The following is a 23,802-nucleotide window of genomic DNA, read 5'->3' on the forward strand; positions in this document are numbered from 1 at the left end:
AACACTACCGTTCAAAAGTTTGGGGTTGGAAATATTTTAATGTTTTTAAAGAAGTCTCTTATGCTCACCAAGACTGCATTTATTTGATCAAAAATCAGCAAAAACAATAATATTGTAAATTATTATTGCAATTTAAAATGTTTTTTATTTTTAAATAAAAATTATTAATTTATTACTGCAGTCTTCAGTGTCATATGAGCCTTCAGAAATCCTTCTAATATGCTGCATTTCTTTTTATTAACAATATTGAACAGTTGAACAGCTGCTTTATATTTTTCTGGAAACCGAGATACGTGTTTTATTTTCAGGATCCTTAGATGAATAGGAAGTTTAAAAAACAGCATTTATTTGAAAGAAATATGTTACTTAGAACATTTTCACTTTTAATCAGTTTAATGGTAGTAATATTTTTTATTTATTTATTTTTTGAACGATAATGTACATACTCATATTTCTTCATTCAAGTACTTATACTGTTTATTTAAATTGGTTTGTAATTATTGACTCTCTTTTCCTGTAGTTAATTGACCTGAGTTCACCTCTTATAAAGTGGAGTCCAGAGGACAGGAACGAAAATGCTGAGAATGCGGCTCCACTGATCGACTTGTCTTTTTAGAGGATCTGCGAAATTTACTGTGAACTGTGCCAAGAAAAAAGAATTAACTGGAGCGTTTCATACTGTTGAAATTAATTTCAAGAAGGAGCATGGATGATGCTGCTGTGCTTTATTAGCCTTTGTGCTTTTATTTGTGTTGTCTGTCCTTCGTGATTGTAATTATGGTGATTTGCAGTATTTTAAAAATGAAAGTTGTTGTATTTCTTCTAAAACGTACAAAATAAATGTTACATTTACAACATCAGCCATTACTTCAGTTTTTTTTTTGGTAACATTTCAAGAAATATATCACACACAAACCTCCTCCTATACAGTAGGGGTCGCTATGCATTTACTGTTTTCAGACTTGGCATCTGAAGTATAGAAGAAGACGCCCATAGAGCGGCAGCATCGTTTAGCAAATTCGATGTTTACTTCGACCACTAAATTAAAAATGCACTTTGCGTGATAATTTACCTTAATATATTTGTGCATCTTAACTTGTGATGTAAAAATGTCAACGCTTGTCTTAGACAATGGTGCGAACTTCGCTAAAATCGGGTACAGTCATGAGAAAGTCAGGTAACTACAGTCTTTTTATTATGCCTTCCCTTATTGTGCAAAATTATTTTATGGTCGTTATATTGAGCTAAATGCAGAATATTATTTTCCATTAGCGTTATCCCAAATTGTCAATTCCGTTCGAAGACCTCCAGGCTGAAAACATTCACTGCCAGTCAGCTGGATGAAATCAAAGACCCGTCCGGACTCTTCTATATCCTCCCGTTTCAAAAGGTATATGGCCTCGATATGAATTCTAAACTTCTCTGTATGCTATATAAAGCGACTTGTGTCTTACTTCGTCTCTTTTGCGTCTATGCCAGGGGTATCTTGTCAACTGGGATGTGCAGCGCAAAGTCTGGGATCATCTGTTTGGAAAAGATATGTTTAAGGTACTAGAATGATTACAAACATATCACGTTTTATGAATGTACAGTATGAGATATTCAGCCTGTTTGCAGGTGGACTTTGCGGATACCAACATTGTGATAACAGAACCGTACTTCAACTTCAGCTCAATTCAAGATACCATGAATGAGATTCTATTTGAAGAATATCAGTTCCAGTCAGCACTCAGAATTAATGGTAAGTTTAGTGTTCTAGGATTCTATAAGTCTTTATTCTATAAATCTGATGATGTAATTTCATTTTTCAGCTGGATCTTTGAGTGCTCATCGATACTTCCATGAGAACAACTCTGAGCTGTGTTGCATTGTGGTAGACAGCAGCTTCTCCTTCACGCACGTTGTTCCTTATTGCAGGGGAAGAAAGATGAAAGAGGGCATTTGCAGGTGAGCTGCTAATTAGCCTAATATAATTCTATGAAGTTCTATAAGCGCTGAAGATCTTTTTATAAACCTCTTTGCACTTCCTAGGATAAATGTTGGAGGAAAGCTGCTCACCAACCATCTGAAGGAGATCATTTCATACAGGTAGGCTTTGCTCCATTTAAGTAAGTATATTCTTTGTCAGTTATTCCTTACAACATATTTCTCCTTGAGCTTGTGACAATTTTGTCTTAAAGGCAGCTGCATGTGATGGATGAGACTTATGTGATCAATCAGGTCAAGGAAGATGTGTGTTATGTGTCACAAGATTTCTACAAGGACATGGAGATTGCACAGTAAGTCTGCAACAACTGGATTGGTGTGCATACATACATATACACCCACAAGCACACAAACGTAATACTTTTATTCAGCAAGGATGCATGACACTGATCAAAAACATTTAGAATTTTACAAAACATTTATATTTCAAATAAATGCTGTTCTTTTGAACTTTGTTCATCAAAGTCTTCTGAAAAAATGTATCGTGGTTTCCAGTAAAATATTTAGCAGCACAACTATTTTAAACATTGATATTAAGAAATGTTTCTTGAGCAGCATATTAGAATGATTTCTGAAGGATCATGTGCCACTGAAGACTGGAGTAATGATGCTGAAAATTCAGCTTTGCATCACAGAAATAAGTTACATTTTAAAATATATATATAAAAAAAACACTTATTTTAAAATGTAATAATATTTCATATATAAATGCAGCCTTGGTGAGAAAAAAAATATATAATTTTTTTTAAATTCAAAAATCTTTTGGGTAGTGTATAGTATATTTCATTCTGGTGATTTCACAGATTGAAAGGTGAGGATAATACAGTTATGAGAGACTATGTGCTGCCGGATTTCAGCTCTATCAAAAAGGGATTTTGCAAGGTAAGCAATTTAGTGTATAACAGTTTGAAAATGCTGCGCCTTATTTTTGTAAGAATTATGTCATGGTTGGAAAATGGCATACTATAAAAAATTGAAACAGTACTTGCTTTTTTACTTATCCAGCAATTTGTTTTTCTTTATGTGCTGTAGCCTAGAGAGGAGATGAATTTTACTGGCAAATATAAAACTGCGGAGCAGATTTTGCGGCTCACCAATGAGAGGTTTGCAGTGCCAGAGATGCTCTTTCACCCCTCTGACATTGGCATTCAGGAGATGGGCATACCTGAGGCTTTGGTCAACTCCATTAACAACATGCCGGAAGGTAGGTTGCATCTCATTAGATGTATGTGTGGTTTAAAATGTTAAAACATTAAAAGTACTCTAATATAAGTCTCTTTTTATTTCCAGAGATGCAGCCCCACTTCTACAAGAACATTGTTCTTACTGGCGGCAACACCTTGTTCCCTGGATTCAGAGATCGGGTTTACACAGAAGTCCGGGCTCTCGCTCCTGTAGAATATCAAGTTTCTGTCATTCTGCCACAGAAGTATGTTTTGAGGGTTCTGAAAGAATGATTGACATTCAAATTTTGTTAACTGTGTAGACTGAATATCTGTCTTTTCTTCCCAGTCCTATTTGTTACCCTTGGGAAGGAGGAAAGTTATTGGCTGAAAACCCTGACTTTGAAGAGATGGTGGTCACACGAGAGGATTATGAGGAAAATGGACATTATGTGTGCGAGGAGAAGTTTGATATTTGATGCATACGAATTGTCTGTCATTTTGTACAGAAACATTGAACACTGCACATGTTTGGATGAAAACTAAGCTGTACATTGGCGTACTATATATTACACTCAATATTACATTGTCAACAGGCCTTTTGACTTTAAATGTAATAATTTTGTTGTTTTCAGCCTTTTTTTAAAAAGAACTTTTTGTATATATTAAAATGTGAACTGGAGAAACAAAAGTATTTTTTTTTATTACTGTTGTATTTTTTACTGAATCCAGTTGATTATATGATAAATAATATGTGACCCTGGACCACAAAACCAGTCTTAAGTCGCTGGGGTATATTTGTAGCAATAGCCAAAAATACATTGTATGGGTCAAAATTATTGATTTTTCTTTTATCCCAGAAATCATTAGGATATTAAGTAAAGATCGTGTTCCATGAAGATATTTTGTAAATTTCCTACCGTAAATATATCTAAACTTCATTTTTGATTGGTAATATGCATTGCTAAGAACTTCATTTGGACAACTTTAAAGGTGAATTTCTCAGTATTTAGATTTTTTTTGCACCCTCAGATTCACGATTTTCAAGTAGTTGTATCTCAGCCAAGGATTGTCCTATCCTAACAAACCATACATCAATGGAAAGCTTATTTATTCAGAATTATATATATATAAAAAAAGACTTTTATGACTGGTTTTGTGGTCCATGGTCACATATATGTTTACGTTAAAGACTTGATTAGCCTAATATTTTATATTATGAAGTGCCTCTTTGATCATTAATATGAGGCACGTGAGTTGCGCGCGGTAAATCATCCTCTCGCGCTCAAAATAAAAACAGCGGGAAATCACTTGAGAGACGTGGGAGTTCAAACTCCTCAAACATTCTTGTTGGTTTCTGTTTATAAATAAATTACAGTATTTTATAATAATTTCTCTAAGTACTTGCAGCGTAATAACATACAGTAGTGGAAGTAAATACATTTTGGATAGTTTTCTAGACTGCCGTGATTGGTTATAGAGAGATCAGTCAGGTAAGTTACGGATGATTCTGTGGAGAATTTATAAAGTAGCTTTTTTTGTGAATAAAAATCGTTTTATATAAGATGGTATCTTGTTTGAATCGTTTTCAAATAATGTTTTAATTCGTTAAAAATAAGCTGAAATCGTGATTGATGAGATATGTTACAAGAATGTCAGTTTTGAATTCTTCTGAATAATTGTTTAATTTGATTGACAAGTTGGAGTTTGTATTTTGTTGCTGCTTATATTTAAATAGACCAGACTACAGCAAAATACACTTCATACGGTGAGACTATGGCAGCTTCCGGGAGAAAACAGAACAAGAAGACCAAGCACACTGACGGCTCCACAGACCTGAAAGCCTTTGGCTTCGACACTCTGGAGGAAAAGAAAGGAAGTGGATCTGACGATGATACGAGAGATGGTGTGCCTGTGTACTAAAAGATCATTGGTGGTACCATAGTAAAGTGATGGCAGTAGAGGTTATACCATGAGATTTACATGGTATTTCAAGGCAATTAGAAATATGTGAATTTATTAACAGGGTAATAAAAGAGATATGATAATATTAAATAATTATATTGAAATGATTTAAGTATATAATTTGCAATTTAATATGAATTATTTAATAAGTCGATATATGCATATAACAAGTGGTGTAGCTGTGAAGCTTGTTTGTATGTTGTTCTCATTTTGTTATATTACATTAGAAACTCCAATCATTGACAAGCTGATCAAGAAAAGACCTGCAGATACATTTGATGATGATAACCTTAATGCAGGCGTGGGGTAAGTACTGAGAAATATACACCTGGCCAAAGTTACGAAGCCCTTTCTCTGAATCGAGAAATCGTTTGTTGTCCTTTATCCCAGGAATGAGGTTCAAACTATGCTGGAAAGATTTGGTGGTAAGTGAAGCTCATATCTGATGCTTCCAATGATAATAAAATAATATTAGCCTATATTTCTGAAAAAAGGTCCCTAAATGTTTGCTAAATGAATATCACCGGCTGTTAAATGCTGTTTTATACTCATAAACATTTAGCGGACATCAGCAAAGCCATGCAGACCAAAAGGAAACGCTTGGAGGTTCTCACCAAAAACTCCCTAAAGGGCAGCACTCAGAAACTGGAGCAAATGTGGAAATCCCAGCAAAATCAGAGGTGAATCAATGCACTGTATGGAAAATGGCACATTCTTCTTTATTCACTCCTGCTTTGATGTTCAAAAACATAAATGTTTTGTATTTTTTGCAGGCAAAAGCTGACACAAGATTATTCTCAGCAAGTTCTCTCTGTGCTTCAGCACTGGGGGACCGATGTTCAGAAATCTGAGGAGCAGGAGGAGAAACTGAACGTAAGTGCCAGACATATAAAAATGTAGCCAAGAAGTTGTAAAAGTTGAAACATGTCCTTGTGGGGCACGGCATCACATTAAGGGAAAGGAAACGTTATGAGGATTAAGGGTCTTGTGAAAAATATAATGCAACTTTCCGGGATATCTAGCAGCCATTTAGAGATATTTGCCGTAAACGTCTCGCACTTTGCCTTTGAACGTCCTAATTTCTGTTTTCACAGAATTTGTTTCGGCAGCAGCAGAAGCTCTTCCAGCAGGCGAGGGTTGTGCAAAACCAGAAAATGAAAACCATCAAAGACCTGTATGAGCAGTTTGTCAAGGTCACAGATGCCGTCATCACTTTAATTCATTGAAATTGAACCAAGACCTTTTTTCAACATTTGGCTGACCGAGTGAGGTCTTTAATTTGTGTGCAGAACATGGAGGAGATGGAGAAAAGCCATGAAGCCTTCCTGCAGGGCACCCAGATGGAGCTGAGAAAGGAGATGACCCTGCTGCAGAAGAAGATAATGATGGACACAGTGAGTGCTTTAACAAAAAGATTTCACAGTTTAGACTCTGGGTATTACAAAGGTCTGCTTTAAATAGCCTTTCAGTGTGAAATGTGAGGAATGCTACATTTTCAAGACAGGCTTGGTCAGGGCTCGACGCTTACTTTTCTTTTTAGGAGCACTTGTGCTCCTAACTTAAAATACACAGATTGTATATTCAGATCAATGTAATAATTTATGTAAGAATGGTGATAATCATGATAATTGCACGTTTTATTTTATTTTTACAGCAACAACAGGAGATGGCCACTGTTCGGAAGTCCCTCCATTCCATGCTGTTCTGAAAACATCTTTCTGTTCTTATGTCAGCATTGTAGAAGACTTAACCTTATGTTCTAAAAGGAAGGTTTGTTTTATTGAAAATGTATGTAGAAGGTGTCTGTATTCTATTTTTATTTATTTACATCACTTTGTTCATTTTAATTAATAATTGTATAATAATATGTAAATTATTTTTTCCAGTGTCAAGATTAAAGATCCCATAGAATCAATTTTCTTTTCTTTTCTTTTTTTTGAGGCATGTTGTTGAAACAGTTTGAACATACCAAAGCACTTTTTTCTCAATATAGAGAGAGTAAATCTGTGTAGTTCAAGATGAGTCATCAATATTTTTGATACATTTTCCCAGAAAAGACAGACTACATTTTAAATATGTTTATCTGCTAAATACATTTATGAGTACGTTAACATTTTGTGCAAGCTGAAGTCAAAAAGTCACTATATGTGTGTGTGTTTTAAGAATATATGATACATATATATATGTGTGTGAAGAAATTTTTATATATATATATATATATGTGTGTGTAACATTTGAACAATATATGGCTGAAATATGACTATGTAAAAAAGGTTACATGTCAGGGTCCTTTAAATTCAAACCCAACTATCCATGTGCCGGAAGTGGTGTAACCGGAAGAAAAATTAAGTTCTGAGGCGGTGTTTTCTATTGTGACTTCGCTATTCGCCGATGCGGTATCTAAGCGAAGATTTTTGCTTTTCGTAGTGGTATGTTTCGTAAAGATGGTGGGTGAAGTTAACATTTTAATTTCGCAATAAAAACACGTTGTTTTTGTAAACTATGGCCATATAGGCGATCTTAATGTAGCTTGCTAGCTTCTTCGATTAACGTTAAACGTCGAATCCAACCAATCACAGATCAGTTTCACTCCTCAGTACTGTTATCACAAACACGCGGAGGAATGCCTGTCAGCGAATATCATTTACATTGTTTCACTAGCAGAAGACTGTACGTTTCAACATATCACCAAGATATGAAGTTTAAAATATTTACATTTAAAAGGGAGCGTAATTATCATGCAGCCTCATAGTCTTAATGCGTTTTAAGAGGCTTTTAAGTATCTTCCTGCGTTGTTTTTTCCTTCCCAGACTCATCAGCACACAGTCTGTCAGCTGTAGCCAAAATATATATACATTAAGCCATAATCAGAGATGGATGACATCCAGGAGATCTCAGAACCCGGCAGTCCTCTGTACAGTCCCCGGATGGAGCCCGACACTCCGGACTCCCTGAATAATGCCTGTCTATTAAATGAGAGTGACCTCCTGTTTGAAGACCGTGGACACTCAAATGAATTCTCCACTTTTGTTCCCGAGACCCCAAGGTAGCGTTTCTTTTGTTAAAAAAAATTATATTATTATTATTATTTTTTTGCAATGTAATAGACAATTCATAATAATGAGAGCAATGACAAGAATCTGTCCTCACTTTACAGCCCCCTGACTCACAGAAGAAAACAACATTCCCAGAAAGATGACAACAGAAATGCGGTATGAGTAAAAGGGCAGTATGCTATACTATGATACAGCTCTATTTTTGTATTATGCTTGGAGTATTCACATTACAAGAATTCTCTGTGTGCGCAAATACTTGGTTTCTGGCTACATTTCCTAAAATGTGTAGTATGCAGCAAAGCATGCTGTGGAATACTGTTACCCACAATGCAGTGGGCTTGACCTTTCATTTCCAGTGCTGACAAGAAATAATGAAGTATTATGAAATGAAAAACAACCATTTTTATATATTATATAATATGCCAAATAACCATTTATTTCTAAAATGTAAGATTTTTTTCCATTAAACATGCAAAAATATATATTTTGCGATGACAGTTGCTAAACAATCATTTTTATGTATTTTATAATAAAATATTATATAAAATAAAAAATATATTATATAAAATAACAATTTACCACAATTATTTTAAAATTACAAATTCTAAATAATAATTTTAAGTATTACAAAAATGCAAAATATTCTTTATTTATCAAATTAAAAACAAATTACACTTAAAAATGTGAAATAATTTTATATATTATATAAAATGCAAAATAACCATTTATTTATACAATTTAGCAAAATAATTTTACAATTAAAGATGCAAAATAATCATTTTATGTATGATTTAAAATACAGTTAACTGTTTGTTTATAAATGAAAGAATAATTTACAATTAAAAATGGCATTTTTATTTTGTTGGATTAGTTTTCATTATTTTTATTCTGCTTAATTACACATGCAATATGTAAACAATGTAATGGCTGCAAATTGAAATGATGTAATTAGAAGTACATAATACTGCAGCAGTGTTTCACATACTTTTTTTTTTTTTTAATTAGTAAACAGTATGCTAACTGCATGCCATAGTATGCCAATTCTAGTATTGCATTCAGAAGAAATTCTGTCTTTTTGGAATTGTTATTCATAAATGTTTTAATGCTTTTTTTATGCTTGGTTAAGGCAACATCATCCTGTTCAGATGGAAGCAAATGGGAAGTACGAGAACACATTCAGGAATACCTCAGCACCACTCCAAGCTCCCAGAGAACGATGAAGCGGCGCAGGCTGGAGGACTCAAATGCAAGCACGCTACGTGAACACTCTGCAGTTACACCGGGAGCAAACAGATTTGTAACGGCCTCGTCTCTTTTATCCTCCAATTTTACATGGTTGGAGTCTCCACGTCCAGCAACCTCCTATGCTTCTCGTGTTTCTGCATCTTCCAAGCCTTCGTCCTCAGCTGGGTCTTCCACGTGTGCACTGGATCAAAGTAGTGATCCGGCATATTTAAATGAGCTGCTAGTGATGGGTCACACCTCTAAGCAAAAGACACTGAACACCAGCAATGGAAGGGAACAGAGGTCCAAAAAGACCATCTATAGCAAGACCAGATCTAAAGCCTCTAAAAGTACATCAGCACACTCTCCTTTAAACGCAATAGAGTATGAAGCTTCACTGCTGGATGCAGGTACGGATAACCAGGGTCCACACATTTAAAAGAATAGCTCACCCAAAAATGAAAATTTGCTGAAAATGTACTCGCACTCAAACCTTTCAAGTTGTAGATGAGTTTGTTTCTTCATCAGAACAGATTTGTAGAAATTTAGCATTAGATCATTTGCTCAGTTCATCAGTTGCTCAGGATCCTGTGCAGTGAATGGGTGCTGTCAGAATGGGAGTCCAAACAGATGATAAAAACATCACAATAATCCACACGACTCCAGTCCATCAATTAACGTATTGTGGAATGAAAAGCTGTGCATTTGTAATAAACAAATCCATCATTTGAGGTAGGGATGCACCGATATGAAAATTTTGGCCGATACCGATAACCGATTATTCTTTATTTTTGAAAGCCGATAACGATATGTTGGCCGATAAATCTATGTCCAAATTGTTATATATTTTTTGAGAGCCTGATTACAAAAAAGGTCTCATCATTAAAAGCCACATCCCAAACACTAAGCAGCCTAGTTTGAACGGTGTACGTTTTAAAAATAATTTTACTCTCCCATTACCAAATTTAGTCATAAAAAAGAAGGAAATAATGCATTATTTATCGGCTTTAAGATATCGGCCAAATTTTCTTATCAGGCCGATACCGATAACAGAAAAAATGAGCATTTATCGGCCGATACCGATATGGTGGCCGATATATCGTGCATCCCTAATTTGAGGTGTTTTATATTTTAACCGGCGTTTACGGCGTTTAAGTCCTCTATCAATAAAATTTCTCCAAATCTGTTCTGATGAAGAAACAAACTCATCTGCATCTTGGATGGCCTTAGAGTGAGTACATTTTTTGTAAATTAAATTTTTGAGTGAATGACTTTAAATGTCAGGAGGATATTGCTCAATGTCTTTTCTATAATTATTTTTTTTTTGCTTCATTTGTTTACAGCAAAGAGAATGCAAGAACCAGTACGTTCACCTGTATGTCAGATACCAGAAAACATTGTCATCATTGAGGATGATGCTGATGATGTTGAGAGCATGGTCCGCTCCGTTCATATGGCTGAGGATGAAGCGTATGCCAGAAGCCTTCAGGTACAACTCGCTCTCCTGATCCTTATTGAGGAACAATAGAAAAGTGACTAACTCTGTTATTCTGGTGTTTGCAGGAACAGTTTGATTTGGAGGAGCGAATGGAGCAGCAGAGGCTACAGTGCAGATCGTCAAACAGAGACAACCACATGGTCAGCTTGGGTTTTTGCTTTATTCTTATGGCTGTTTTTCTTTGGAGCTCTGAATGATGGTGCTTTGATCATACGCCAACAAAAAGTGATGGTTTTGTGCAGGTTGATCCATATGTTGGCTTGGGCTGGATCTCTCCTTGGGCTTCAATGATCACCTCTGCATCATTCTCACACGGATCCTCTGAGCTTTCAGAGCTGCAGCAGGTCATCTTTGGAGAGCAACCCCGTAAGTCACCATACATAAGCCAAATATAACAGCTCAAACAGAAATCATTTCATTCTGTCTTGATTTCATTCATTTGAATGAAAAACAGGTTTTAATCAGTTTCGAAAATGCATAAAAATCATAATTATGTATAAAATATAAATTATATACAATTCACAAACAAATTAATATATCAATCATATCATGTAATTAATAGGCTATTCTATTTATTGAAACCAAGTATAAATCTCAGCAGTTTAGTGTTTTTAAGCATTTTACATTTATTCCAAAATAATTGTTTTTGACAAAAATAATTGCATTGCGCATAAACAAAAGCATTGCCTCCTCTCATGTGACTTTCCCCATTCATTCTCAGTTACTTCCCACCAAACTCACTGCACACTTTAGGGGGTCTGTTAAAACTCAATGGGCTCAGGGGAGGCGAGAGAGATGCAGACTCCCGCTGTAATTTATGAATTTGTCGCTGTTGGACATATATATATGATATTTAGGATTTATACAATTTTTGTCATATTTTGTAACATTTGCTTTGTTTAATTTTTGTACTATACATTTTTGTTCTCATCCAATTTTTTGAGGAGGCACTGCCTCCCTTTTCTCCTTGGAGGAAATGCCCCTGAATGTATATGTATATGTATGTATATAAAATGTTTTGATTGAACAGGCAGACAACAGGGCCGCCGTCAAACCGACAGAACTCGCAATTCCCGGCGCAGACAAACTTCTCGCTTGCAGATGGAATTGTTTGATGACAGTCAGGGAAATAATTATGAGGTTTGATTTATACTAATTCACAGAAATCACATGCTTGATTACAATTGGTAACTCTGATATTATCTGTTGCTTTGTCAGGCTCTCTTAGCGTTCGAGGAGCAACAAGGTGCTGTAGTAGCCAAGAACACTCTGACAAAGGCCGAGATCGAACGGTTGCCCGTGAAAACATACGATCCCGCACACAGCGCAGGAAAGACAGAGTAAGTCACAGAAGAGGACACAACAAAAGAGATTTCTCATAATGCAATATTTAAATCATACTCTCTTTACAGTTGCCAGATCTGTTTCAGTGAGTACAAGGTGGGTGAACGACTCCGGATCCTTCCGTGTCTCCATGATTACCACGTCAAATGCATCGACCGCTGGCTAAAGGTCTAGCTTGCTTTAACAACACAATCCCATAATTCATTTCACAGTCGCATTTTGCTAAACATTTTCTGCGTTTCTTACAGGAGAACGCCACATGTCCAATCTGCAGAGCGGATATATCAGAGTGTGGTGGTTTTTCTTGAGCTCACAACTTCAGGACTCAGAACCTACCTCGCAGCTGGTCATTTGACCCTGTTAGATTTTTAAAGAGTCTTATTTTGAGTGTTATTAAATGATTTTACATGCAAAATGTCGTCCAAGGTTGGAACCAGCATAAAGCACTGCCAAGCACGGTTTTATTTAGAAAGATCCTTCGAAAATATATCAGACATGACTGTATCACACCAGTGGCAACAAACCTGTTACGACACTGTTAGCAATAGCTAAACTTGAATTTTTGACTTACAAATAGAATAACTTTATATACACTTTTTGTCCGTTTTTATTATAACCGAGACAAAAAATGTATATATGTTGCTGTTACAGTCATTCTATCGCTGTTGTTTATGTAAATGTCAGGCATCATGCCATGTAGCATGTGATTTTATTCACTCCGTTTCGTAATATCGCTTCTTCAAGGCTCTGAGGCTCTGTACTTCCGGAGGTAATAGAGGGCCTCGAGCTCTTTCACCACAAATTCTCCTCGGCTGATGAGATCTTTGATCTTCTCGGGGTCGCTCACATCTTTATTCTTGGCAAATGCAGCCCTCAGTCTGTCTCTGGAATATTCAGCTCCTTTTGGATACTCCCGTCCATGAAACAGCAACTTCAAGCAGAAGAATCAGAAGACAGGATTATGAATTTCTAATGCCTAGGGTCACAGATGTGTGCAGAATTTTTTTCATACTTTTATGTCCATTCTCTTTATATAAATGAAGACTATGACTTGATATAGCTAGTCGATATTGGGCAGATCAGGGCTAGTTGTCAATTTTAAGTCCAATGAATACTGTGCTACCAAGTAATGCTTGGTTTATTTTTCGAGATAATTCTGTACGTTTTTTTTGCAACCAAAAAAAAAAAACTAGTAACGTCTCAGCAGATCAGACCAATCTTTTGCTCAACTTGTACCGATATAATATACACGTATGTGTGTGTACATATTTTTTTCAGTCTTGAGTATAATTAAGACTTCTATTTTTACTGATTTTTGTTTTAGATTTAGATTTCACAATAAATACAGGATTTTTTACCAATATACAAAAACACTGAGAAACACTTCGTAATTCGTCATTTGACTCGGAACTTTTTAGTAACTATGATTAAAACCCCTGGGACAACTTTTAATTTCTGATTTCAAGTTTACATGAAAATTACAAGAGGGGTTTGCTACAGTTAAGAAGAAAAATTAGATTAGTGAATGTAATATTGTAAATGTTGTTTTCATGGCATTTCAAAGCAGAAGGGGGCAGTGTGCTCAGTTTTGTACAGTTGCACTAGCTCTGCTCGGAGTGGGTTGGCCATTTCCCAGTGATTACTCTGATCTCAGCCCACCACAATCTGCGTACAATAGGCCTACACTCCAGGGGCCTCGTTTATAAAACCCACGGCAACGTTCATATTTATAAAAACGGTCTTTGACGTGGAAAAGTACTTACCGTCACGTCAGGGTCTGAGCAGGCGTACACACTTCTTTGAGGCAAAGTCGGAGTACTGCAGCTATTTGAACATCTAAGCTGCAATAATAATAATTAAAGCGGTGTACGTGCAAGCACCGAATTCATCATAAACAACAAAGATGCAGTGTAAGAGATTAATTGTGTAGTGTAGTCAGATTTTTATATTAACGGGAGTTTTTGCGAGATTAAACTGACCTTTTTAGTAGCCTAATGTTGAGAGGTCTTTACTCGCTTTCTGTACACAGTTTATTCCATGTTTTTTTTGTGTTTTTTTTTACAAGAGAACTTGCGAAGTCTTGATTTAATGGCCTACTATAATGCGTAAAATAGAAAGAAAGAAAAAATGCATGAACGCATCTCCGACTGTTTTGTAGCCTAAAAGAATAGGCTTATGTCGTGCAATAACGAATTTAATATATTCTATTAAATAACATTGTTAACTGTTTTTATTTATAACATCTGCTGCTTTGCTTCTGTGAAAATGAATAGAGACATCGGCCTTAAACTTTGTCTGTCATTTACATCCGTTATATTTGTCTAAAATACACTATATATATTTTTGTTTCAGTACATTAATGAGCAGCATTAGTAAACTGTGTAAATATAAAGAAATGCCAAATCACATGCAGTTTTTTTCAGAACGGAGACCATAATCGTGTAATCATTTGTTTTATTATGATATGAAACGTCCAATTTTTCTTTCAATAATGTTTTCTAAAGTTTTGCAAGAATTTCGTGATACTAAACTTTTTATTAGTTGTCATAGCAAGTGATTTTAAAAGTAGGATGGCTCACTTTTTATAAGATGACTGAAAATGTTACTTGAATTTATTCTTACTTTTGGAAAACGAATTGTTTTATAATAATTGTTATTGTTATTTCTGTTGTTTCTAGAAGTAGTAATTTTGAGAAGTCAATAGAAAAAATATAACCCCACACACATTGTTTGTCCACAGAATAATTACGCGTTATTTCTAAAGTTTTGCAAGAATTTCGTGATACTAAACTTTTTATTAGTTGTCATAGCAAGTGATTTTAAAAGTAGGATGGCTCACTTTTTATAAGATGACTGAAAATGTTACTTGAATTTATTCTTACTTTTGGAAAACGAATTGTTTTATAATAATTGTTATTGTTATTTCTGTTGTTTCTAGAAGTAGTAATTTTGAGAAGTCAATAGAAAAAATATAACCCCACACACATTGTTTGTCCACAGAATAATTACGCGTTATTAAATAAAAAGCGTCCCCGCACGAACCTCTACCTCCGCTAGCAGGACCTCAATTTCAGACTCAGTGAAGTTTTTTATTTCTTTGTGCTCGTCATTTTCAAGCATAGAAATTCGGATATTGGCGTGTGCTCTTTTATATGGTAATGATATTAATTAGGGGGCGTTTACATGGCGGAGATCTGACACAAGTCAGCTGCGCACAATTTCAAGCTCATTTGCGATCACTCACATCTGGAAGAGAGGTGTACGCACGTTGGTTTTCTCTGAATCGCACTTTTGAGAAATTATCTTAGAACAAATTTAGGACGGTTTATACGCAACATTTTATAAAAGCCCCAGCTGACCTGTTACCGCTCACTCAGCCGAAGCTTTTTTCCAAAGCAGACGGCGATTAAAAACACCTTCAGTTGCTAGACTATATAATGCCAAGCTTTATATTATATTGCTGGAAAACAAAGATAAGCCTTGTTTTTCTACTTACTTGCTAATGTCTCATATTGCCCTTTGCACGCAATGAAAACAATCAGGAGTCATCGAATACACAAAGTCTAAAAAGTCCTCAACAGTTTAAAGGGGTCAAATGATGCGATTTCAATTTTTTCTTTCTCTTTGGAGTGTTACAAGCTCTTGGTGCATAAAGAAGATCTGTAAAGTTGCAAAGACTAAAGTCTCAAATCCAAAGAGATATTCTTAAGTTAAGAGTCAGCCACGCCTACCTAAAACGGCTCGTTCCCCACATGTCTACGTCACAATGTGGGAAGATTTGCATAACGCTGCCCAAATGTTCACGCAAAGAAAGAAGGCGTAACTTTTATTCTCGCTGTAGTATTGTTGCCGCCGCCGCCATGTCGTGAAGGCGCTGTGTGTTTAGTTGTGAAAGCGAAACTACTTTGTTTGGCCTTCCAAAAGAGGACGATATCCGCTTCGTCATGCCTAGAGCTGATCCGTGCTGGTCGCTGAGGAAATACATCAACTTCGCGCTGTGGATCGCCGGATCGGCTTTCACCGTGGACGAAGCGGAGTCCAGCCCGGGGTCGTCACATGTGGTTGCTGCAAGCCCGTCCAGACGCTCCTTCGTCGAATCCGCCGGCCGCGCAGTTCTCAAGCCTGCCCGCCCGCCAACGCTCACTCTAGCCCGCCGTGTGTTTCATTGTGAAAGCGAAACTACTTTGTTTGGTCTTCCAAAAGAGGACACGACTAGAAATCAAAGGTTAAGTTGTATTTACAACACTGTTACAGAACACTTCAACCCAAATATTCAGATGTGTCCCGCGCATTTTATGGCGCAGTTTCCTGATCCTGGAAGAGTAGACTAAAATGCCGGCTGTTCTGACTCACAGACTGTAAGTATGTTTTCATTTAAAGGATTTGCCACTGATGATTCAAACACGAGTTTTGAGCAGTGTAGAGTAGCGCTTGTTTGTAATTTCTCCAATCACAAATGCAGACAGGGTTTTATGTTTATGCGGCGTGATGCAACGCAGCGCGTAAAAAGACAGTATAAATCATTATAATCAGTAATTATGTCCCCACTGGATGCAAAAAATGCCTAGTTTATAATGGGTTTTAATGTTTTTGAATCATTGCTCTGGCCTGACAGGGCATCACAGTATGGTAAGGGGAATAACAATTCCGTCACACGCTTGAGGTATTCGGCCAATCACAACGCACTGGATAGCTGGCTAATCACAGCTCACCTCGCTTTTCAGACCGATGAGCTTTGTAAAAATCGACGTGTTAAAGGAGAAACAATAACGTACAGTATGTGGAAAATAATGTGTTACAAATAGTATGTTATTGCTATTACATAGACGTAAACACATTATATTTATTAAAAAAATATTACTTATACTTTCTGACCACAGACATCTTAAGGTATATTGCCATGCTTGTAGTGAAAGAGAAAGAAAACAAAACACAGCTACACATGAATGCAGAAATAATTTATTTAGGCCAGTCCATAGGAAGACACCTTATAATTGCGGATTAGGAGCACAGTGTACAGATAATGGTTTTGAATTAGTCATTTGCTTTTTGTTGCCAAATGTGCTGCCAAGATCATATGAAACTGATTCCAAATGTTATTTATTGAAGCACTGGCATTCAAATAATCTCCAATACACACCTTTTTGAGTTGCAAAATACATAGATCTACCTACTCTTACACATCACCAGTGTCCTTTCATTTTTGGCATGTGATTTGCAAAAATAATCTGGACAATTTTTACAAAGGAGCACAATCTATAGAGGCAAAATTCATACTGAGATGCTTCTTCACTCTACAACATTCACGCATTTCACATCCTAAGTGCCAATACATGCATTTTTTCCTGTAAACTAATTAGAACATACAAAACACACACCTTGGAGAAAAAAAACAAAGCGTGTTCTCTTCTTTGCTATTTGATTTTAAGGCATTGAAATCTTACAAAAACACTCTTTATAACCTGAAACAAATACAAAAGTGTGTGCCAATATGACAAATGGAGAAGCAAACTGTGAGTGGTGGTCTGCAGAGGGAAGGCACTAGTAGAAATGTGAGCTTCTCTCTGTCCTCTCTGATTCCGGACCGTATTCACGGATTGCTGCAATGGGAGACACGTGTCTAAGGATGTCTTTAATAATTGGCTCGTAGTCGTTTGTTTTCCTCTCTCAATCTTTCTATCTCCTCGATGAGTGAGTCGTTCACAGAGTACTTCTCGATCAGACCGTGGATTTCATTCTGGAAAAGACGAGTGGCAAGATTAAAGGGGCGTAATAATAGTTTTGACATTTTTTTAGGCTACTTAATTATGGATTTGGTCTGTAAAAGAAACAAATGTACCAGCTGAATATAGAACTGCCGAACCATCTCCACCTGTAGATTGATAATGTCTCTATGAGAGGTGTCCCTGAGGAAACAACAAGAACAGTCATTAATGACTAAATCACTGTAATGAATGCATAATGAACATTTGTATTTATGTATTTAATTAGTAAAAAAAAAAATATATATATATACAGTGGGGCAAATAAGTATTTGATACACTGCTGATTTTTCCAGTTTTCCCACTTACAAAGAATGGAGAGATCTGTAATTTTCATCGTAGGTACACCTCAACTGTGAGAGACAGAATCAAAAAAAAAATCCAGAAAATCACATTGTATGATTTTTAAATAATTAATTTCCACTTTATTGCATGAAATAAGTATTTGATCACCTACCAACCAGCAAGAATTCTAGCTCTCACAGACCTGTTAGTTTGTCTTTAAGAAGCCCTCCTATCCTCCACTCATTACCTGTATTAATTGCACCTGTTTGAACTTGTTACCTGTATAAAAGACACCGGTCCACACACTCAATCAATCAGACTCCAACCTCTCCACTCTGGGAACGACCAAAGAGCTGTCTAAGGACACCAGGGACAAAATTGTAGACCTGCACAAGGCTGGGATGGGCTACAGGAAAATAGGCAAACAGCTTGGTGAGAAGTAATACTGTACGTTATTGTTGGCGCAATTATTAGAAAATGGAAGAAATTCAAGATGACTGTCAATCTCCCTCGGACTGGGGCTCCATGCAAGATCTCGCCTCGTGGAGTATCAATGATCCTGAGAAAGGTGAGGGATCAGCCTAGAACTACACAGGAGGACCTGGTCAATACTCCACTACATTTGAAATTATGTTGCAGTTACACATTACATCTTGCATGGACCTAGCCTTTTCTGCAGCAGTTTATTTCTGCGATACTGCCTATTACAGGTCACTGAAAGTACTGCATCTTGTGCGTTTTGCCCTTACTCACCCAAACTTTTCAACAAGGCTACTTTATGTGAATGCGAGTTCCTTAGCAAGTATTTGTGAATCACAGGTGTTTTATATATGAGAGGAGGACATGACTGCAGCGGCAATGAGGCCCAAACCAGCACATCCACTGCAAGAAGGCTTCGGCTTTTTAATTTTACTTAACATTATTTTGTGTATCATGTATCATTATACTGAAGAGACCTTTTTGAAGGATATTGTTTTTGTTTTGTAATTTTGAGGTGTTCAGTTTTATTTTGGTTTTAGAAAATAAACGTGATTGCTCTTCTCACAAATCAACTCTTTCTTGTTTTTTTTTTACATGTTCTCTGTGCCTTGCCCTGGACTTTTATGACACTTCCTGTCTCCCGTGGTGTTTGTAGTCAGTTTGTAGTCTGTTTGTTCATTGGTTCCCCTTGATTAGTCTCCTCAGGTGTCTTATCTTGTTAAGGCCTGTTCACACCAAGCACGATAACTATAAAGACAACGATAAAGATATAGTTCTAAAAATCATTCTCAATATTAAATAATAGAAGAGTCCACACCACAGCTATAACGATAACGGCACAGAGAAACGATATCGTTAGAATCATTTTCAGAACAATTTTTTCCAGCTGATGGACGATAAAAACACTGACAGCCAATCAGAATCAATCCTGCTGTAACGGGCTCGAGAATTTAAAGCGGCAGACGAGTGTACGCTTAGAATAATCAGACGATATCGCTGGTGTGGACGCCAATATTGTTATCTTTATAGTTATTGTTCTTGGTGTGAACGGGGCTTTAAGCTTGTTAGCCCCCTGTGTGTATATAAGTTAGCCCTAGTTTTTCTTTAGTTCCTTGTGAGTTGTTGAATGTAGGTCTAATGGATGTCTGTTTGCCAGTCATTCTGTTCATTGTTCCCTTTGGTTTTTGGCTTATTGTTTGTTCTAGTTTTTCCAATAAATAGCTGCACATAGATCCTTGCCTCTGCCTTTTCCCCCAGATTCTCCACAACATTACAGTTTTAGTCTCTTTGACTAGTGCATTTTTTGAGCCTATATTTAGTATAAGTAAAATACTTAAGTACTGTTAAAATCAGATACTCTAAGGCTTTTACTCAAGTTGTTTTGGAATTGCTGACTTGTAACGTGTAGTGGAGTAATCACTGTAAGGTATCTGTACTTTTACTCAAGTATGGGTTTTAGGTATTCTTTACACCTCTGACAAACACACACACACACACACACACACACACACACAATCTAGTGTTATTTTTGTATCATTGAGATACTACTGAATATTTTTTAATAGTTTGAATTAGGGTTTTGTTTTGTACATTTTCTTAATTTCCATAAATTTGAAGATGTATTACAATAGAAAAGTCATTTTAATTTAAATAAGTGATCTCTAGATTACTCTTCAGAAATCTGTGTTAACTCACCTGAAGTTCTCCAGTGCCTCATGGATCATATTACGGACAAAGTTCATCTGAACGGAGGTGAGTGGAGCTCCACGGCCCTCGGCTCCAGATTCGACTGCTGCCACTGGAGCGGGAACTTTAGATCAAAAAAAATACTTAAGTACTGTTAAAATCAGATACTCTAAGGCTTTTACTCAAGTTGTTTTGGAATTGCTGACTTGTAACGTGTAGTGGAGTAATCACTGTAAGGTATCTGTACTTTTACTCAAGTATGGGTTTTAGGTATTCTTTACACCTCTGACAAACACACACACACACACACACACACACACACACAATCTAGTGTTATTTTTGTATCATTGAGATACTACTGAATATTTTTTAATAGTTTGAATTAGGGTTTTGTTTTGTACATTTTCTTAATTTCCATAAATTTGAAGATGTATTACAATAGAAAAGTCATTTTAATTTAAATAAGTGATCTCTAGATTACTCTTCAGAAATCTGTGTTAACTCACCTGAAGTTCTCCAGTGCCTCATGGATCATATTACGGACAAAGTTCATCTGAACGGAGGTGAGTGGAGCTCCACGGCCCTCGGCTCCAGATTCGACTGCTGCCACTGGAGCGGGAACTTTAGATCAAAACATCCGTCACTCACTGTGTAAGGCTGCGTTTGCACTGCAGATCTTAATGCACAGATCCGATCTTTTGACCATATCTGATTTTTTGACCCATCTGTTTACATTCACTTTGAACACGACTGGTATCCGATATCTGTGTTTCGCCCAAAATTCCCATCTGATCACTTTACTATGCACATGGTAGACCCTCGGGTTTTGAATGGCCGTGTTATTAAAATTATTTATATAACTCACGTTGAGTGGCCATTATTATTGGAAAACTAACTCCTGAATGTTGTGCAATTTCTTACCAATATATAAAGTTCCCACCTCAATAAAATGCGAGTGCATACAGCACGCCGGCATTAAAACGCTGTCTTTATGGGCAAATGTGCCACCCTTGCATTGTGGTGGCTTGGAGTTCTGAGCAAAAATTCCAATCTGTGTCAGACGTGAGCAAAAAATCTGATTTTTTGTGCCAGTGTAAACGCAGCCTAAAGCAACTTTTAATCTACTTGTGGCCCATTCAAACATACCTGGTGCAGCAGCAGGAGGAGCTCCGCTGACTGGCGAGTCATAGATGAGCTGGGAGGGCAGATCTCTTCTCTGACTGGGCTCAGGTGTGTTGAACGGCTGCACGGACTGAACACGTGTGCTCTGAGCAGCAGGGGGCGTGGTTATGACATCATAGTCCTGCTGGAGGACGTTCTTCTTCTCCACCTGTCAATAATCCAGATAAAAAAAAGTTGAATTTATGAATACAAAAAAAGTGTTAGATGATAAACAAAACGAGTTGGACCGTGTTGCCGTTCTGTAAATCAGTCTGTTGCGGTGGGGTAGTGATGGGCTCCTCCTCTTTGATTGGTGGAGGAGTCTGAACCACAGACGGACTATAGCAGCGACTGCCTGGAGTGCCCAATGAGGTCTTCCTCTGGGACGAGCCACCAGGAAAATGAGGTAGGTATTCAAAGTCTAGTAACACAGGAAATGCTAATGTTGGTAAACGTAAATTAAACCTTGTTATTTAATTGTTCTTATTATGCTCATGTTGATTAGTTTATACAAACTTGCCTTTTTTTCCACTTGATACATCACTCAGCCTGTGTCCTTTATATTCTAAAGAGATAATTAGCAAATAATAAATGAGTAAACATACAGTATATGTGTGTGTGTGTGTGGAATAAGTAACCTTTTTAATTAATATTTTAATTTATACTTTTATATACTTTTAAAAATTTATCAAAAGTGACAGCAAAACTTTTATAATGTTATAAAATACTTCTATTTAAAATGCTGTTGAAAATAGAAGCGTCACGTTCAAAAAATGTATCCTGGTTTCGACAAAAACATTAAGCAGCACAACTATTTTCAACAACGATAAGAAATGTTTCTTGAGCAGCAAATCAGCATATTAGAATGGTCATGTGTTACTGAAGACTGGAGTAATAACTGCAGAAATTTCAGCTTTGCATTAAAGTAATAAATTACATTTTAAAATATATTACAACAGAAAACAGTTATTTTAAATGTAATAATATTTCATAATATTACTGTTTTTACTGTATTTTTGGTGAGCATATGTGACTTTAAAAATATGAAAAAAGTAGAAGAAAAATCTACCTACAGTAGTCTACATATATTAAATGTAGTGGGCAAAGCTGTGAAAGACCAGTTGGAAAAGTTGCCTCACCATCTCGTACAGGTGAAAAGATGTCCAAGCTGTTTCGGCCGACTCTGAACCGGTCTGTGCTGTGCTGGCCTTCCCCTTCCCTCGAGAACATATCTATACTGCCTCCTAGAGGCAAGAGAGAAATGCCAAAAAAATCATTTAGCCATATAATTAATATACGACAATCATAATCTCTTGAACTCTGCCATTTATGATTAAACATAATAAAAAACACTCACCATTTCTTGAAGTTGGAGTATCAGCAAAACCATGTGTTTTGAAACCTGTAGAGAGGATGCAAAAGCCCAGAAAGGGACCATAAAAAGAGAAGACAGATGACGATAAAGAAGAAAAAACAAGGACAATGCATTAATAGAAATGAAAAAGAAGTGATCTTACCATCATTAAGAGGGGAGAAAATATCAAGGTTTAGGCTGTTCCGGCCAATGCTGCTAAATTTCTCCACATTCGGTAGCTGACCTTGGCTGTGCTGACCCTCAGCCTCTCTGGAGAACACTTCACCAGCAGTAACTACAAAGACAAAACATTCAGTACCTATAAAACCATTTCAAAAGCTATAAACAGGGCTTTGAAATGTTAACCGGGCTAACCAAATATGACTGAATAAGGAATAAAACCACCTATAGACATAAAAAGGAATGTTGACCTGTGACTTGGGCTTGTCCATCACCAGGAAATTCAGAGCCAGGCACACTGGGTGGGACTGTAGATGTTGGAGTGGAAGGTCCCGTCTGCTGACCGCCCAGTTTTGCTGAGATCCTCTTATTTGATTGAGAAGACTTGCTGGATGTTTTAGTGGACTGGAAACAAGTCATTTTCAATCATCTTGAATAGTTGAATGTAGGGGCAACATTTTTTTAAATCATCAGATGTTACAAAAATTGTCAAATAAAAGAATTAAATAAGAAAATCATAATACATTAAAATTTAAGTCAATTATTTCATAAAATGCATGTTACTGCATCTTTAATCATAACTATATCAGATATTGCAAAAATTTTAATAAGTTAAATAAAAATATAAAATTAATAAAAATAAGAATAACTAAATATT

The 23,802-nt window shown here is 36.4% G+C and overlaps 6 protein-coding genes across 9 annotated transcripts in view; 4 read left to right on the forward strand and 2 right to left on the reverse strand.

Moving 5' to 3' along the window:
- LOC107574508 (G2 and S phase-expressed protein 1-like) overlaps positions 1-847 on the forward strand; it is a 6,722-nt gene extending 5,875 nt beyond the window's left edge. For both annotated transcript variants that reach the window (XM_016260967.1, XM_016260972.1), the window contains exon 12: positions 521-847. In XM_016260967.1, the coding sequence (XP_016116453.1) occupies positions 521-616 (96 nt within the window). In that variant the 3' untranslated portion in view covers positions 617-847. The remainder of the gene's footprint in view (positions 1-520) is intronic.
- A 101-nt stretch (positions 848-948) lies between these two features.
- Positions 949-3,779, forward strand: LOC107574537 (actin-related protein 6). Its single transcript, XM_016260997.1, has 11 exons — positions 949-1,177; positions 1,273-1,390; positions 1,480-1,548; positions 1,618-1,741; positions 1,812-1,947; positions 2,032-2,088; positions 2,181-2,279; positions 2,790-2,868; positions 3,019-3,190; positions 3,277-3,415; positions 3,499-3,779. The coding sequence occupies exons 1-11, from the start codon at positions 1,110-1,112 to the stop codon at positions 3,626-3,628; spliced, it is 1,191 nt and encodes a 396-aa protein (XP_016116483.1). The 5' UTR covers positions 949-1,109; the 3' UTR covers positions 3,629-3,779.
- Positions 3,780-4,263: 484 nt separating this feature from the next.
- Positions 4,264-6,908, forward strand: LOC107574546 (synaptonemal complex protein 3-like). Of its 2 annotated transcripts, none has more exons than XM_016261006.1 (10): positions 4,264-4,498; positions 4,610-4,642; positions 4,888-5,055; positions 5,342-5,420; positions 5,505-5,539; positions 5,677-5,794; positions 5,888-5,987; positions 6,209-6,307; positions 6,404-6,508; positions 6,769-6,908. In XM_016261006.1, the coding sequence occupies exons 3-10, from the start codon at positions 4,926-4,928 to the stop codon at positions 6,820-6,822; spliced, it is 720 nt and encodes a 239-aa protein (XP_016116492.1). In that variant the 5' UTR covers positions 4,264-4,498; positions 4,610-4,642; positions 4,888-4,925; the 3' UTR covers positions 6,823-6,908. The 2 variants fall into 2 exon arrangements, with proteins under 2 accessions (XP_016116492.1, XP_016116494.1); XM_016261008.1 differs by having other exon boundaries at positions 4,420-4,498; positions 4,610-4,637; positions 4,900-5,055.
- Positions 6,909-7,449: 541 nt separating this feature from the next.
- LOC107574522 (E3 ubiquitin-protein ligase RNF6-like) lies at positions 7,450-12,754 on the forward strand. 2 transcript variants are annotated; one of them, XM_016260982.1, is made up of 11 exons: positions 7,450-7,561; positions 7,925-8,160; positions 8,272-8,326; positions 9,297-9,804; positions 10,738-10,883; positions 10,958-11,032; positions 11,135-11,258; positions 11,923-12,032; positions 12,111-12,232; positions 12,305-12,404; positions 12,485-12,754. In XM_016260982.1, the coding sequence occupies exons 2-11, from the start codon at positions 7,988-7,990 to the stop codon at positions 12,542-12,544; spliced, it is 1,473 nt and encodes a 490-aa protein (XP_016116468.1). In that variant the 5' UTR covers positions 7,450-7,561; positions 7,925-7,987; the 3' UTR covers positions 12,545-12,754. The 2 variants fall into 2 exon arrangements, with proteins under 2 accessions (XP_016116468.1, XP_016116474.1); XM_016260988.1 differs by lacking the exon at positions 7,450-7,561 and adding an exon at positions 7,595-7,784.
- Positions 12,755-12,868: 114 nt separating this feature from the next.
- LOC107574601 (LYR motif-containing protein 5B-like) lies at positions 12,869-13,943 on the reverse strand. The gene is made up of 2 exons (XM_016261046.1): positions 13,812-13,943; positions 12,869-13,167 (listed from the first exon to the last, which is right to left on the reverse strand). The coding sequence occupies exons 1-2, from the start codon at positions 13,863-13,865 to the stop codon at positions 12,976-12,978; spliced, it is 246 nt and encodes an 81-aa protein (XP_016116532.1). The 5' UTR covers positions 13,866-13,943; the 3' UTR covers positions 12,869-12,975.
- Positions 13,944-17,189: 3,246 nt separating this feature from the next.
- Positions 17,190-23,802, reverse strand: part of LOC107574612 (protein NEDD1-like) — a 19,911-nt gene continuing 13,298 nt past the window's right edge. The window contains exons 15-18 of the mRNA XM_016261058.1: positions 21,596-21,616; positions 20,956-21,070; positions 18,076-18,142; positions 17,190-17,973 (exon numbers count right to left, since the gene is read on the reverse strand). Coding sequence (XP_016116544.1) covers positions 17,869-17,973; positions 18,076-18,142; positions 20,956-21,070; positions 21,596-21,616 — 308 coding nt within the window. The 3' untranslated portion in view covers positions 17,190-17,868. The remainder of the gene's footprint in view (positions 17,974-18,075; positions 18,143-20,955; positions 21,071-21,595; positions 21,617-23,802) is intronic.

Source organism: Sinocyclocheilus grahami, unplaced genomic scaffold, assembly GCF_001515645.1.
Source record: "Sinocyclocheilus grahami isolate Dianchi unplaced genomic scaffold, SAMN03320097.WGS_v1.1 scaffold31.1, whole genome shotgun sequence".
Lineage (NCBI taxonomy): Eukaryota > Metazoa > Chordata > Actinopteri > Cypriniformes > Cyprinidae > Sinocyclocheilus > Sinocyclocheilus grahami.

Bases quoted from the DNA above. Each gene is read 5' to 3' on its own strand.
- LOC107574537 (XM_016260997.1), top strand. From the start codon at position 1,110: ATGTCAACGCTTGTCTTAGACAATGGTGCGAACTTCGCTAAAATCGGG. The intron at 2,089-2,180 runs GTAGGCTTTGCT...TTTGTCTTAAAG, and splicing joins AAGGAGATCATTTCATACAG to GCAGCTGCATGTGATGGATG. The intron at 3,416-3,498 runs GTATGTTTTGAG...TTTTCTTCCCAG, and splicing joins TCTGTCATTCTGCCACAGAA to TCCTATTTGTTACCCTTGGG.
- LOC107574546 (XM_016261006.1), top strand. From the start codon at position 4,926: ATGGCAGCTTCCGGGAGAAAACAGAACAAGAAGACCAAGCACACTGAC. The intron at 5,540-5,676 runs GTAAGTGAAGCT...ATAAACATTTAG, and splicing joins TATGCTGGAAAGATTTGGTG to CGGACATCAGCAAAGCCATG. The intron at 5,988-6,208 runs GTAAGTGCCAGA...CTGTTTTCACAG, and splicing joins AGCAGGAGGAGAAACTGAAC to AATTTGTTTCGGCAGCAGCA.
- LOC107574522 (XM_016260982.1), top strand. From the start codon at position 7,988: ATGGATGACATCCAGGAGATCTCAGAACCCGGCAGTCCTCTGTACAGT. The intron at 8,161-8,271 runs GTAGCGTTTCTT...CTCACTTTACAG, and splicing joins TTTGTTCCCGAGACCCCAAG to CCCCCTGACTCACAGAAGAA. The intron at 11,259-11,922 runs GTAAGTCACCAT...TTGATTGAACAG, and splicing joins CATCTTTGGAGAGCAACCCC to GCAGACAACAGGGCCGCCGT.
- LOC107574601 (XM_016261046.1), bottom strand. From the start codon at position 13,865: ATGGCCAACCCACTCCGAGCAGAGCTAGTGCAACTGTACAAAACTGAG. The intron at 13,168-13,811 runs GCCCCCTTCTGC...TTCTGCTTGAAG, and splicing joins TGTACAAAACTGAGCACACT to TTGCTGTTTCATGGACGGGA.